At 44.3% G+C, this 12,569-nt stretch overlaps 1 protein-coding gene across 9 annotated transcripts in view; it reads right to left on the bottom strand.

Moving 5' to 3' along the window:
• Positions 1-12,569, bottom strand: part of syne1b (spectrin repeat containing, nuclear envelope 1b) — a 500,086-nt gene that overhangs the window by 250,016 nt on the left and 237,501 nt on the right. For 8 of the 9 annotated variants that reach the window (XM_072265605.1, XM_072265607.1, XM_072265609.1 and 5 more), the window contains 4 exons: positions 10,607-10,778; positions 5,047-5,229; positions 1,946-2,089; positions 1,404-1,559 (listed from right to left, as the gene is read on the bottom strand). In XM_072265605.1, coding sequence (XP_072121706.1) covers positions 1,404-1,559; positions 1,946-2,089; positions 5,047-5,229; positions 10,607-10,778 — 655 coding nt within the window. The remainder of the gene's footprint in view (positions 1-1,403; positions 1,560-1,945; positions 2,090-5,046; positions 5,230-10,606; positions 10,779-12,569) is intronic. The other variant, XM_072265612.1, reaches the window with a different exon arrangement.

Raw genomic sequence — 12,569 nt, 5'->3', positions numbered from 1 at the left:
TGCCACTGCCTTATTAAATGGCAGAGCTCCTTAAGGGGCTGGGTGGCCTCTTCCTTCCCTTGATCCACACGTCCATATGAATTGAAATAGATTGTTGTGCTGCTGTTTTTGGAACCTTGCTCTGCAGAAACTGGCTACCATGATTTGCGTAGTGACTACACTTTAAAAATTACTTCAATGGCTATAAAGCACATGTGACATCTTGGGAATATGAAATATGAGATAAATACACACATTCCTTTCTAAGTACCACTTCTTGTTGTCTAGAGTCCCCCACAAAAGTTAACAGAGTAGCTACAGTGTACTAGGTACACTCTCCTTCCTGGTCACAAAACATTATCTCAATGCAAGCATCTTATGACACAGCGAACAGAAACTGAAACTAAGTGATAATGTAACAGCTACTGGGGCAATAAGTGACTCCAAATACTCCATAGCGGACCTACCTTTCATCATCTCTCTAATGTCATCCTGGGATATTTCATGGGGAGACCATTAGTAGAGAGGGCACTGGGTCACTGACTGCCCAACTATTAACACCCTAGGGTTTATCATTGACCAGAAACTGATCAACCACATACTGGAGCAACCACATACAAGATGTGGCGACAAGAGTAGGTGTGAGGCTAGGAATCCTGCGGCAAGTAACTCGCCGTCTACAAGACTCAAGTTGGGAGTGTAAAAGAACCCTCCCCACCTCCCTGGATGAGCACGGCTTCAACAACACTCAAGAAACACGACACCATACAGGACACAGCAACCTCGTTGATAGGCACCCTATCCACAACCCTACACTCAATCCACTACCAGTGACAGTTGCAACAGCAGCAGCTTATATCATCAATTTTCCCCTGCAGTAACTCTTCACATCTCCTTAGACAGCACCTCTAAAACCAGAGGCATCTACCAGAAATGCACTGGACCACCACCATCTGGAAGCTTGCCTCCGAGCCACATGCCATCCTGACTTGGAAATATCGCACTGTTCCTTCACTGTCACTGGGTCCAGATCCCGGAACTCCCTAACAATATTGCAGATATACCCACACCTCAAGAACCATGGCATTTCAAGAAGGAAGCTCATCATAACCCTACTTAAGGGCAATTAGGGATCAGCAATTAGATGCCTTGAATGAATGAAAACAAGGCTAGTTTCATCACCTGAGATCAATACTGCATATGTACTAAGCTAGTGAGGGAGCAAGGCTTTCAATGAAACCATTTTGATAATCACACCAGAGAATTTCAGACCACAAGTTTGAGAAAGATATAAATTAGTGGCAGCTAAAAAGCAAAGTTACAAAGCAATAGAGGTAAACTGGAGAGTTTATGGCTATTTTTTTCTTTGTGAGTTACAATTGGTTCTGAGGTTTAAGCAGAACACACTGGCTCCCAGTCCTTACCTTGGCTAAGTTACTCAAGGCTAAATACCAAGCGGACAGCTGAGACACTCTGTGCATAAAGCTTTTGTTAGATGCTTGCTCTTCCCAGAGTTGCTGAGCTTTCTCTTTCAGCTTGTTTAGCTGTGGCTCGCGGGAGGCTATATCCTCTAGGACAGACTGGAAGGCATAGGCAGGTAAGCAAGAACAAAAACACGTTACAGAGCGTATCACATTTGGCAGCGGCAAAGCATCCAGAGACTTTTCAACTAATACTTACCATGCAGGGCACTGAAAATGAGTCACATCAAAAGCATTTAGTGCACATGGCTCTTTGTTAAAACGAAAAACAGACATTTTACAATGCTAAAGAAAGGCAGGTTTCTATATCAGAAGAACAGAGGCCCTGGGTCATGAGTGGCAGCAGAATGTGAAGAGGATTGTGATAACCCACATAACTCAGACTCCCATGTTCTACCTCCCTTAAGGAAATTACGCTGTTAGTCGTGTGCAATTCGTGGGGAAATGAAGTCTGTTTCTGGTCTGTTTGCACGAGGCTAAATTACCTGCAATCTGAACTGTTCGTTCTTCTTTGCTGACAGGTCAGGCAGCTGGGCACTGCTCCCTTGCACAGCCGCTTCCGTGGCAACCAGCCACTCCTGCACTGGTCCAACTCCAGCCTCGAAATCCTTCATCTGAGACTGGAGGTTCTGGGAGAAGGCAGAAACATGGATTACTCATGAGAACAGCCCTTTAAACATAATCTTCAAACCAAATGTGACACCCACCCTTTAAAAACCTGCAGCAAGACATTTCAAAATCGACTCTATTTAGTTACCTATCTATGCATTTATCTATCTGTTTGTTTATTGACTAATTGATTGATTGAGATGCAGCTCAGAGCAGGCCCTTTCTGCCCCGATGTAACCCTAACCTAATCATGGGAAAATTTACAATGACCAGTGAACCCACCAACCGGTACCTCTTTAGAGTGTGGGAGGAAACCAGAGCACCCGGAGGGAACACAGGGAGAACGTACAAGTTCCTTTCAGGCAGCAGCAGGAGTTGAACCCGGGTCGTTGATACTGTAAAGTGTGGTGCTAACCACTACCCTACCGTGCGGCCATTTTAAGTCCAAGGTGTCAAGCAATAGGGAGGACTCTGCTAGTCCGGCAAAGGACATCACCACTTGATAAATGGAGAACGGCGACCAGGTGAGGTTCTTAACAATGGAGAATAATTGAGAAATTCATGGAGGTGGTAGGGGAATCAGGGGAGATGACAGACACGTGAGAGGGGACAGGTTGTAAGAAATGGAGCAATGAGACCTATAGGTGTGTTCCCAGATCAGACATGGAGGGGCCAAATGGCATCCTCCCGTATTGTAAGGAGATAAGAAATAATTTGTTTAACTCATTCACAGCAAACAGAAATTGTGTAACCAGATTAGTAATCCAGGAAGACACTAGAGAGTGCAGATACCGGAATCTTATGCCTGAAGCATCAGAATCTGTGCAGGGAAGGGCAGAGTGGACATTTTGGGATGAAACCCTGCATCAGTAGTCCATGGACCTAGACCAACAAACTCGAGCTGCAGGTTCAATTGACACTGCAGCATCAAGGGAATTTAACCTTGGGGAGGAAAGGTGGCGTAGCAGGTTCAGTAGCCGAACGCAGACCCTGACCTTGGGTGCCATGGAGTTTGTACACTCTTCTCCCAGGAGCTCGCTCTCCTCCCATATCGGAAAGGTGTGCTGTAGGTTAATTGGGTCATGACCCTCAGTGCAGCCAGTGGGAAGCTGATAGGTATATCAGAGAGAAGGTAAATGTGGAAGTGCGAGTGGTGAGTAATGCTCTGAGATCCAGCCCAGAGTCAAAGGGGTGAATGGCCTTTTCCCACAACATTAAGAAATACAAGATGATTTCTTTTTTTTAGAGCAACACACACACACACACACACACACAAAAAAGCTGGAGCAACTCAGCAAGTCAGGAAGTATCTACAGAAAGGAATAAACTTTTTTCTTTTCCATATTGTGTGTGTTGCTGTGGATTTTCAATAACTACAGTATATAGTCTCTAGTGTTTATTAATTTTTTTTGGATTTGCGCATTGCTGGCAAAGCTAGCGTTTATTGCCAGTCTCTAAAAGGAGGGGAGGAGAAGATGGTGGCACGACGCAGCGCGCACGGCCTCTCCAGTAAATGATATCTGTATTTGTCAAGTAGGATGCCATGCACAATCCTGATTTGATGGAGACATACGTGAGGAGCACGGAGGAACATCAGGTGAAACTTCTGAAATGCCCGGTTCACTATCGCTGCTACTGCGCGATCGAGAATCTCCGGAGGAGAAGGCCCCAGATCCTCGGCTTTGCCTGTTGCTTGGCGGCCGGGGCCGGGGTCGAAGCATTCGGCAGAGATGGTGCTCGGTGTCGGAGGCTCGAAGTTTTTGGACGTACTCAAGAGTCGGCTGTAGTCGGGTGCTTCCAGGGTGCTGCATCGGCAAGTTTGTGGCACTGGAGGTTCGTGGCAGGGAGAGTTTTCTTCCTTCTACCGTCTGCGTGAGATGATGGGGCTATCAGGACTTGAGACTTTTTTTTAACCGTGCCCATGGTCTGTTCTTTATCAAATTACAGTATTGCTTTGCACTGTTGTAACTATATGTTATAATTATGTGGGTTTTGTCAGTTTTTTAGTCTTGGTCTGTCTTGTGCTTCTGTGATATCATACTGGAGGAACATTGTTTCATTTCTTAATGCATGCATTACTAAATGACAATAAATGAGGACTGAGTGTCCTCATAATCTAACTGTCCATAGTGAGCTACTTTCTCTAACTGCTACAGCCCTTCTGGTAGAGACTCCCACAATACTGTTGAGAGATTTAGGCAAAGTAACTATCAAGAACCAGCAGTATTTTTCCAGTCAGGAGGGTGGAGGGGAGTCTGCAAAGTGAAGTGCTGCTGTATGCTCGATATCCCTGTTCTTGGCGGTAAAATGTGGGTCAGGGAAGAGTCAAGTTCATGAATGTAGTACTTCATTTAACAATGGACAAAATTAAACTGGACTCTGGAAGGAAGATCTCCCATCAATTCCACCTGCGCCAGATCTCAAAAAGTCTCCTTCAGTTCATAATTATTTTCAAATTTTTATTCACTCAAGTTACCTTCTCACATAGTCTTCCGGAGTTTGCACATTCAGGCTTCTTCCCAATTTGCAAGGATAAACTGTCTTTTAGTATATGGAGTGGTGAGACATTGTGCAGGTGGGTAGGGGTAGGGTGGTGGTTGGAGCTGATGGATGTGAGGGGTTTGGGGAATGTGGTGCAGCTGATGGTATGTGAGGGAGTTGGAGGTTCAGTGGGGATGGTGGTCAGAGGTGATGGTATCTGAGGGAATTGGGGAAGGGTTCAGTGGGGATGGTGGTCAGAGCTGATCGTAGGTGAGGGAGGGTTTAAGGGGAATGTAGTGGGAGTTGATGGTACGTGAGGGAGTTAGAGGGGATGTCGGGGATGATGCTTGGAGCTGTTGGTATATGAGGGAGTTGGAGGAGATGTTGGTGGACGTTGGTGGGAACTGATGGTACATGGAGGGAATAGGAGGAAGGATTGGGGGGGGATGCTAGTCAGAGCTGATGGCATGTGAGGGAGTCATTGGATACTTCCTACCTGTAAGGCTGCCTCCTTTTGATGCAGATTTGCCAGCAGATTCTTCCAGTCCTCTTTGGCAGTGGCTACCTTGGCCTTTATTGCTTCCGCCTTCTCCTTGCTCAGTATCTTAGCCAGGAGCTCGCCTTTGGAAATCAGGGTATTTAGTTTGCCTTGACATGCCTCACTTTCTGACAGGAAATTCTGAAAACAAAGACAAAGGCAAAGCTGCTTTCAGAGTGGAAAAAGCCTTGTTTTACATCTCCGGGGTGTTTCAAAGCATTTCACAGCCAGTGCACCTGTAGTAGATGACTGAAGTTCCCTCCCAGTTAGTTATCCTTTCCAAATTTTTACCCACTAATATTAGCTTCTCATATTCCCATGTAAAAGAGATAGGAATGTCAACTTACTGTTCACATAACACATCTCCACAATCAGTAGTCCAAGGAAGAATTCATCATCATCATCATGTGCCATGTCATATGGTGTGGGTGATCGTGGTCTCGCGACCATGATTGTTTTTGGCAAATTTTTCTACATAAGAGGTTTACCATTGCCTTCTTCTGGGCAGTGTCTTTACAAGACGGGTAACCCCAGCCGTTATCAGTGCTGTTCAGAGATTGTTTGCCTGGCGTCAGTGGTCGCATACTCAGGACTTGTGACATGCACCAGCTGCTCATACGACCATCCACCATCTGCTCCCGTGGCTTCATGGGTCCCTGTTCGGTGGGGCTAGGCAGGTGCTACACCTCGCCCACCCCTGTGGGAAGGAGATCCGTGGCTAGCAGAGGGAAGGAGTGCCTAACACCTTCTTTGAAAGAGACGCATCTCCACCCTGCCAACTGATTATGCGTTCATATTAGTGACATTGAGGACTGCGTGCAGAGAACCTGCCGCTCTCCATTAAAGATGTGAGGTGCTACCACAGTGGGGAAGTAGATATAGCTTGGTTTAATGTCTTAAGTAAAAGATGTCATTCCCAACGGTATTGCAATCCCTCAGAGTTTCACCGGAGTGTCAGCCTTGATAACATATCAGGTCTCTGGAGTGTGGTCTGACTCAAAGGCCTGAGTACCACAAACTACGCCAAGCCAAGCCAATCAAATAGTACTTATACCAGTGGACATATTTCAATAACCTGATATCCTCCTGCCTGGCTACACAAGTCCTGGTCTGCCTGCCCCTTGAATGTATAGGTGATTAATGCAGAACATGTGACTGCAGTGGAGAGCCTCGTGCCTGCTGGTTGGAAGGCAGGAGTGTAGCAATAACATGGAAGGCAGTTATACCGCGGCTATATAACAATGGCGTTAAATCACATTGTATTAGGAACAATTTAATTCAAGGGTTCACAATGCATGTTAGCATCAGGAAATGTGATATGAGATTCACCAACTACTTCACCAAGGTTTTTAGACAAAGGGCAGGTGTCATCCTTACCCAGTCTAACTTCTATGCAATTCCAATCCAATACCACGGTATTGGTTCCTGTTACCCTCTGAAGTGGTCCAGTAAATCTCAGTTGCAATACAATCACTTCCAGAGGAAGATTTACCAATAATTTCTGATGACTACAATAGAGCCTTCTAAGTGAAGTTTGCTTTCCGATGAAAGACTTAACTCTTTCACTGACATCCTATGCTCCTTGTACTAGCTTTTTGCCTTACGCTCCTCCAACCCCACGTTTCAAGCATCCATCCCATGTTTCATTCCATCCATTTTCTCCACTGGGTCATGAAACCAATCAGAATGTCCTACTACAAGTTTAACACCTGCATAAGGATTCATTCCCAAGCTTTAACCAATATCAATCCACTCCCACATAATCCCTTAATGGGATCACCATCTTACTAAGAGAAAATGATAGCTGGAGTACCCAGAGAAGATTCCCAACTATATTGAGCTCTCTGTGTTACCATTAGGCAAGCAGATGACAAATTGGAGACATAGGAGACTGAAGATGCTGGAATCTGGAGCAATACAAAACAGGCTGGAGGAACTCAGCAGGTCAGGCAGTGTCCAAATGAAGGGGCTCGACCCAAAATGTTCATTTCCCTCAAGCTGCCTGATCTGTTGGGTTTCACCAGGCTTCCGTGTGTTGCTGCAGGTGACGAAATGGGTCTGTTTGACCTTCATAAACTCGGCCCTACAGTACTTTAAAGTCAAATACAAACAGCCCTAAAGTATCGGTTCAATACAGGCTAATTTTAAACTTAGAAGTTTCATCTTCTTTCATAAAGCTAAATGAAACACCAGCTGAAAAAAATTCTGAAGTTGTGGAGGAGGTTGTAAGTCAATAACGTGGTGCTCTGTTGACAGATTGGTGAGTACTGCTGTTTGTGTCGTTAAGTACTTGGTCACTGGAATCACTCACTGGGCCTCTTGCCTGCAGGAGGAACAGGAGGAGGATATGGAGCCAGCAATAGCACATTTACCAACTGTAGACACCATCACAGTCTGGGCTGATCAACAAATGGGAGGAACAATGCTTCCCCCAAAATGTTCCGGACAGCTTTTCTACAATTACTATGCTTATGTCAGTAATTTTGAGGTGTTTGTCAGAAGCTGAAAGTACAATCTTCAGTGACTCCAAGTCATTAAAAATCATGCTGGTCTCACAAATGCACAGAGTGTTGACATGGTGACATAGTCATGGAAACATACAGCAGGCAAACAGGCCCTTCAGCCCACTAAATCAGTGCCGACCATCAACCACCCATTTACACTAATACAACATTCTCATCAACTTTCCACAAATGTTACCACTCGCCTGCACACTAAGGGCCAATGCACTTGCCAGCCGGCACATCTTTGGGATGTGGTAGGAAACCAAAAACAGTGGGAGGAGATCTACATGGTCACAAGGTGAACATGCAAACTGTACACAGACAACACCCAGGGTCAGGCGCGAATCTGGGTCACTGGTGCTAGGAGGCTTCGTATCTGTAGCAAGGCTCAAACACTACCCAGATGACAATCTACTGGCAGTCATCACTGCTCAGTTGTTGTTCCACTGACTGAGCTTCAACCACAGACTCACATCCATGGAAGTATTACCAATATACATTTTTCCAAGTGGCTGACAAAAAGAAACACTGGAACTTCCCACTTACCCTCTTTGAACTGGTTGGAATTGTTCATTTTTTAAACTGTGCATTTCCTCTAATTGGCTGTTTCAGGCACCAAAGTCCAGCAGGCTGACCCAACATGTAAACCAAGAGAACAGCATAGTCTGCCTGTAGCATAAGGCACTGTACATTGCATTAGGAACATTGCCCTGAGGATTATTGTTATAAATTGCTAATTTATTTTTATTAATGAAATTGCAATGGTATTTCTGAGCAACGAGCTTGATCTAATGCCTAATCCCAAACAGGTGATTGGGAATAAAGTAATCCTTTGAGAGCAAGTTGAAAACACTTTTCCTCTTGCTTCTCACGAAAAAATCTGCAGATGCTGGAAATTCAAGCAACACACACAAACTGATGGTAGAACACAGCAGGCCAGGCAGCATTTTGTGTGTGTTGCTTCCTTTTGCTTCTGGTGAGTGTCGTTAACCTGAAACAAAACTGTACAGGTTCTATCTCCACAGATACTGCATAATCCACTGTGTACCTCCAACAATATTTATGTCTTTCAATAAACACTTGCAACTGAAGGGTTGAAGATGACTTTGGAAAGACTTTGGTGACTTTCCTAGATACTTTGATGAGACTTTACTGACACTGAATCAGAATTTCAGAAATACATTGAGGACTTCATCTAAAAATTGGAAGCACTCTGCTACTCAACCAAACAAATATCTCACTGGTGTCACTGAAAGGAAGTAACGCTTGGTTACCGGAGCAACACACACAAATACTGGAGGAACCCAGCAGGTCAGGCAGCTTCTATGGAGAGGAATAAACAGTCAAAACTTCAGGCCAAGATTAATAATTCCTCACCACCGATGCAGTCTGACCTGCTGAGTTCCTCCAGCATTCTATGTGTGCTGTTCTGGATTTCCAGCATCTGTAGAATCTCTTGTGCTTACGCTTAGTCAATGGAATCACTATATAGTCATCTTTGGTCTTCAGAGGAAACGGTGAAGAATAGGAGGCTCAGTGTAGTAGTAACAAGCACAGCAGGACAGGGTAATAGGAGGATAGGATAGCAAATTTGGCTGCTTCCCTCCTGCAGGTACAGCACTGTGCAAAAGTCTTAGGCACATGGAAAAAAATTCTGTAAAGCGAAGATGCTTTCAAAATAATGAAATTAAAGGTTTCTAAATATCAAAAAAATTACTGTAAGGAGTAGTAAACAGTAAAAAGCTAAATCAAATCAATAATTGGTGTGACCACTCTTTGTCTTTAAAACTGCATCAATTCTCTTAGGTACACTCATGCAGTTTTATAAGAACATCGACTGGTAGGTTGTTCCAAGCATCTTGGAGAACTTGCCACAGTTCTTCTACAAACTTTGGCTGTCTTGCTTGCTTCTGTCTCTGCAGATAACCTCAGACGGCCTTGATGATGTTGAGATCAGGGCATGCCATCTGAAGCCATATAAAAAATCTCGTGTGCCTAAGTCCTTTCCACAGTACTGTATATCCTTCATTTATTTTTCTCCTTTTATCAGTACTGTACATCCTCCTTTCACCCAACATATTGATGCAGCGTTAAAGAAGGCAGGGCAGCAGCTATATTTCATTCAGAGTTTGAAGAGATTTGGTTTGTCAACTAACATAATCAAAAACTTCAACAAATGTACTGTGAAGAGCATTCTAACAGGCTGCATCACTGTCTGGGCTGGTGGGGTGGGGTTACTGTACAAGGTCAAAGCAAGCTGCAGAAACTTGTAAAATTAGTCAACTCATCATGGGTACCAGCCTTTGTAGCATCCAGGATATCTTCAAGGAATGGTGCAAAGATCCCCACCACCCAGGGCATGCCCTCTTCACACTGTTACCGTCGGGAAGGAGGTACAGGAGCCTGACGGCACACACTCAGCGATTCTGGAACAGCTTCTTCACCTCTGCCATCCAATTTCTAAATGGACATTGAACCCATGAACACTACCTCACTATTTTTTTTTAATCTCTGTTTTTTTACACTACTATTTTAAACTTCAGTATCTTTTTCTCTATTTTTTTATCATGTATTTCTTTGTACTGCTGCCGTAAAGTTAACAAATTTCACAACATATGCCATTGATATTAAACCTGATTCTGATTCGGATTCTTCGTTGCCCAGGATCTCTAGTGGCATAACATAGAACCTGGCTGCCCTTCCCTTCATCCTTGAATCACTCCAGGTCACTCTGTTATGTAGCCAACACATTCTGTATCTCCAGTGGATGGAGTGTTGGAGTTCACATTTTCTACTCCACAAATCAACACCTGTACACAAAACCTGTGGACGTCAATTTTAGCATCTGCAGTCAAGTTCAAATAATGGTAATTTGCAAACAACAACCAGATATTTAAAGAGAAACCTTATGAGCACAGCACCCATTTCCCATCTATCTTCACCCTACACCACGGGAACCAATGGTGAGCAGCAGTCACTGTTATTGTGACGTCTAAATCCTATGAACACTTTACCTGCAGTTTCTGGATGATTGCAGTTGCTTCATCAACATTCTGAGGCGTATCAAAGCAGGTGGTGATTTTAGTGTTGACCATCCACTGCTGAAACTCTCGAAAGGTCACGCGGAATCGTTGCTCCAGTGCTTTCTCCTTGCTTTGACTGTACTTCGCTGTCTGCAAACAAAGGCTGCGGTTTACAGGAAACAAGGAGACAACAAATTATTCACTAGAAACATCAGACCACTCTTTTCTCCCGTGTATACCCCCTGACTTTATGCGTATTTCCTCTTTGTACAAGGCCAAAGCCTGTGGTCCTGGTGCCACTCACCAAGAAGAGACCAGGACTCCCCTTGGCCCAATACCAGCACGCAGGCTGACATCAAAAGAGCTCCAACACTCAAACAATATTGAAGATATGTCCAAAGTAAATTATTATTAAAGTACATATATGTCATGGAGTTATCAGCTCTAGTTCAAGAAACTGATGGTTATGGGGTAATAAATTTTCCTGAACCTGGTTGTGAGAGTCCGCAGGCTCCTCTACCTCATGGCAGCAGCCAGAAGACAGCATAGTCTGGATGCTAGGGGTCCTTAATGATGGATGCTGCTTTCCTACAACAGCGCTCCTTGTAGGTGTGTTCAATGGTGGGGAGGTCTTTACCTGTGATAGACTGGGCCCGACTGCCTTTAGTAGGCTTTTCTCTTCAAGGGCATTGGTATTTCTATGCCAGCCATTATGCAACCAGTCAGTATACTCTCCACTGTGCATCTATAGAAGTTTGTTAAAGTTTTATATGACATGTTGAATCTTCACATACTTCTAAGAAATTAAAGGCGCTGTCATGCCTCCTTTGCAATGGCACTTACATGCTGGTCCCAGAACTGATAATGCCCAGGAATTTAAAGTTACTAACCCTCTCAGCCTCCAATAATCCCATGAGGACTGGGATCATGGACCTCTAATTTCCTCCTCTTGTGGTCAGTAATCAGCTCTTTGATCTTGCTGACACTGAGTGAGAGGTTATCGTTGTGACATCATTCAGCCAGATTTTTAATCCCCCTCCTATATGCTGATCCATCACCACACTTGATTCAACCAACAACAGTGGTGTCATCAGCAAACTTAAATATGGTATTGAGTGCGCTTAGCCTCACAGTCATCAGTATAAAGCAAGTAGAGCAGGGACTAAGCCCATAGCCTTGTGGTGCACCTGTGCTAATGGTGATTGTGAAGGATATGCTGTTGCCAATCTGAACTTGCTGGGGTCTGTAAGTGAGGAAACCGAGGATCCAGTTGCACAAGCAGGTATTGAGGCCAAGTCTTTGTGTTTATCGACTATGAGGCGATGATGGTACTGAATGCTGAGCTGTAGTCAACGAAGAGCATCCAGATGTAGAAACCATAAAAAAAACTACAGCACAGAAACAAGTCTTTTGGCCCTTCTTGGCTGTGCCGAATCATTTTCTACCTAGTCCCACTGACCTGCACACGGACCATATCCCTCCATACACCTCTCATCCATATATTTGCCCAATTTATTCTTAAATGTTAAAAGAGAACCAGCATTTACCACCTCGTCTGGCAGCTCATTCCATACTCCCACCACTCTCTGTGTGAAGAAGCCCCCCACTAATGTTCCCTTTAAACTTTTCCCCCCTCACCCTTAACCCATGTCCTCTGGTTTTTTTCTCCCCTTGCCTCAGTGGAAAAACCCTGCTTGCATTCACTCTATCTATACCCAACATAATTTTATATACCTCTATCAAATCTCCCCTCATTCTTCTACGCTCCAGGGAATAAAGTCCTAACCTATTCAACTTTTCTCTGTGACTGAGTTTCTCAAGTCCTGGCAACATCCTTGTAAACCTTCTCTGCACTCTTTCAACCTTATTTATATCCTTTCTGTAATTTGGTGACCAAAACTGAACACAATACTCCAGATTCGGCCTCACCAATGCTTTATACAACCTCATCATA

The sequence above is a fragment of the Mobula birostris genome, chromosome 8 (genome assembly GCF_030028105.1).
Source record: "Mobula birostris isolate sMobBir1 chromosome 8, sMobBir1.hap1, whole genome shotgun sequence".
Lineage (NCBI taxonomy): Eukaryota > Metazoa > Chordata > Chondrichthyes > Myliobatiformes > Myliobatidae > Mobula > Mobula birostris.
This window is presented reverse-complemented; position numbering and strand designations above follow the sequence as displayed.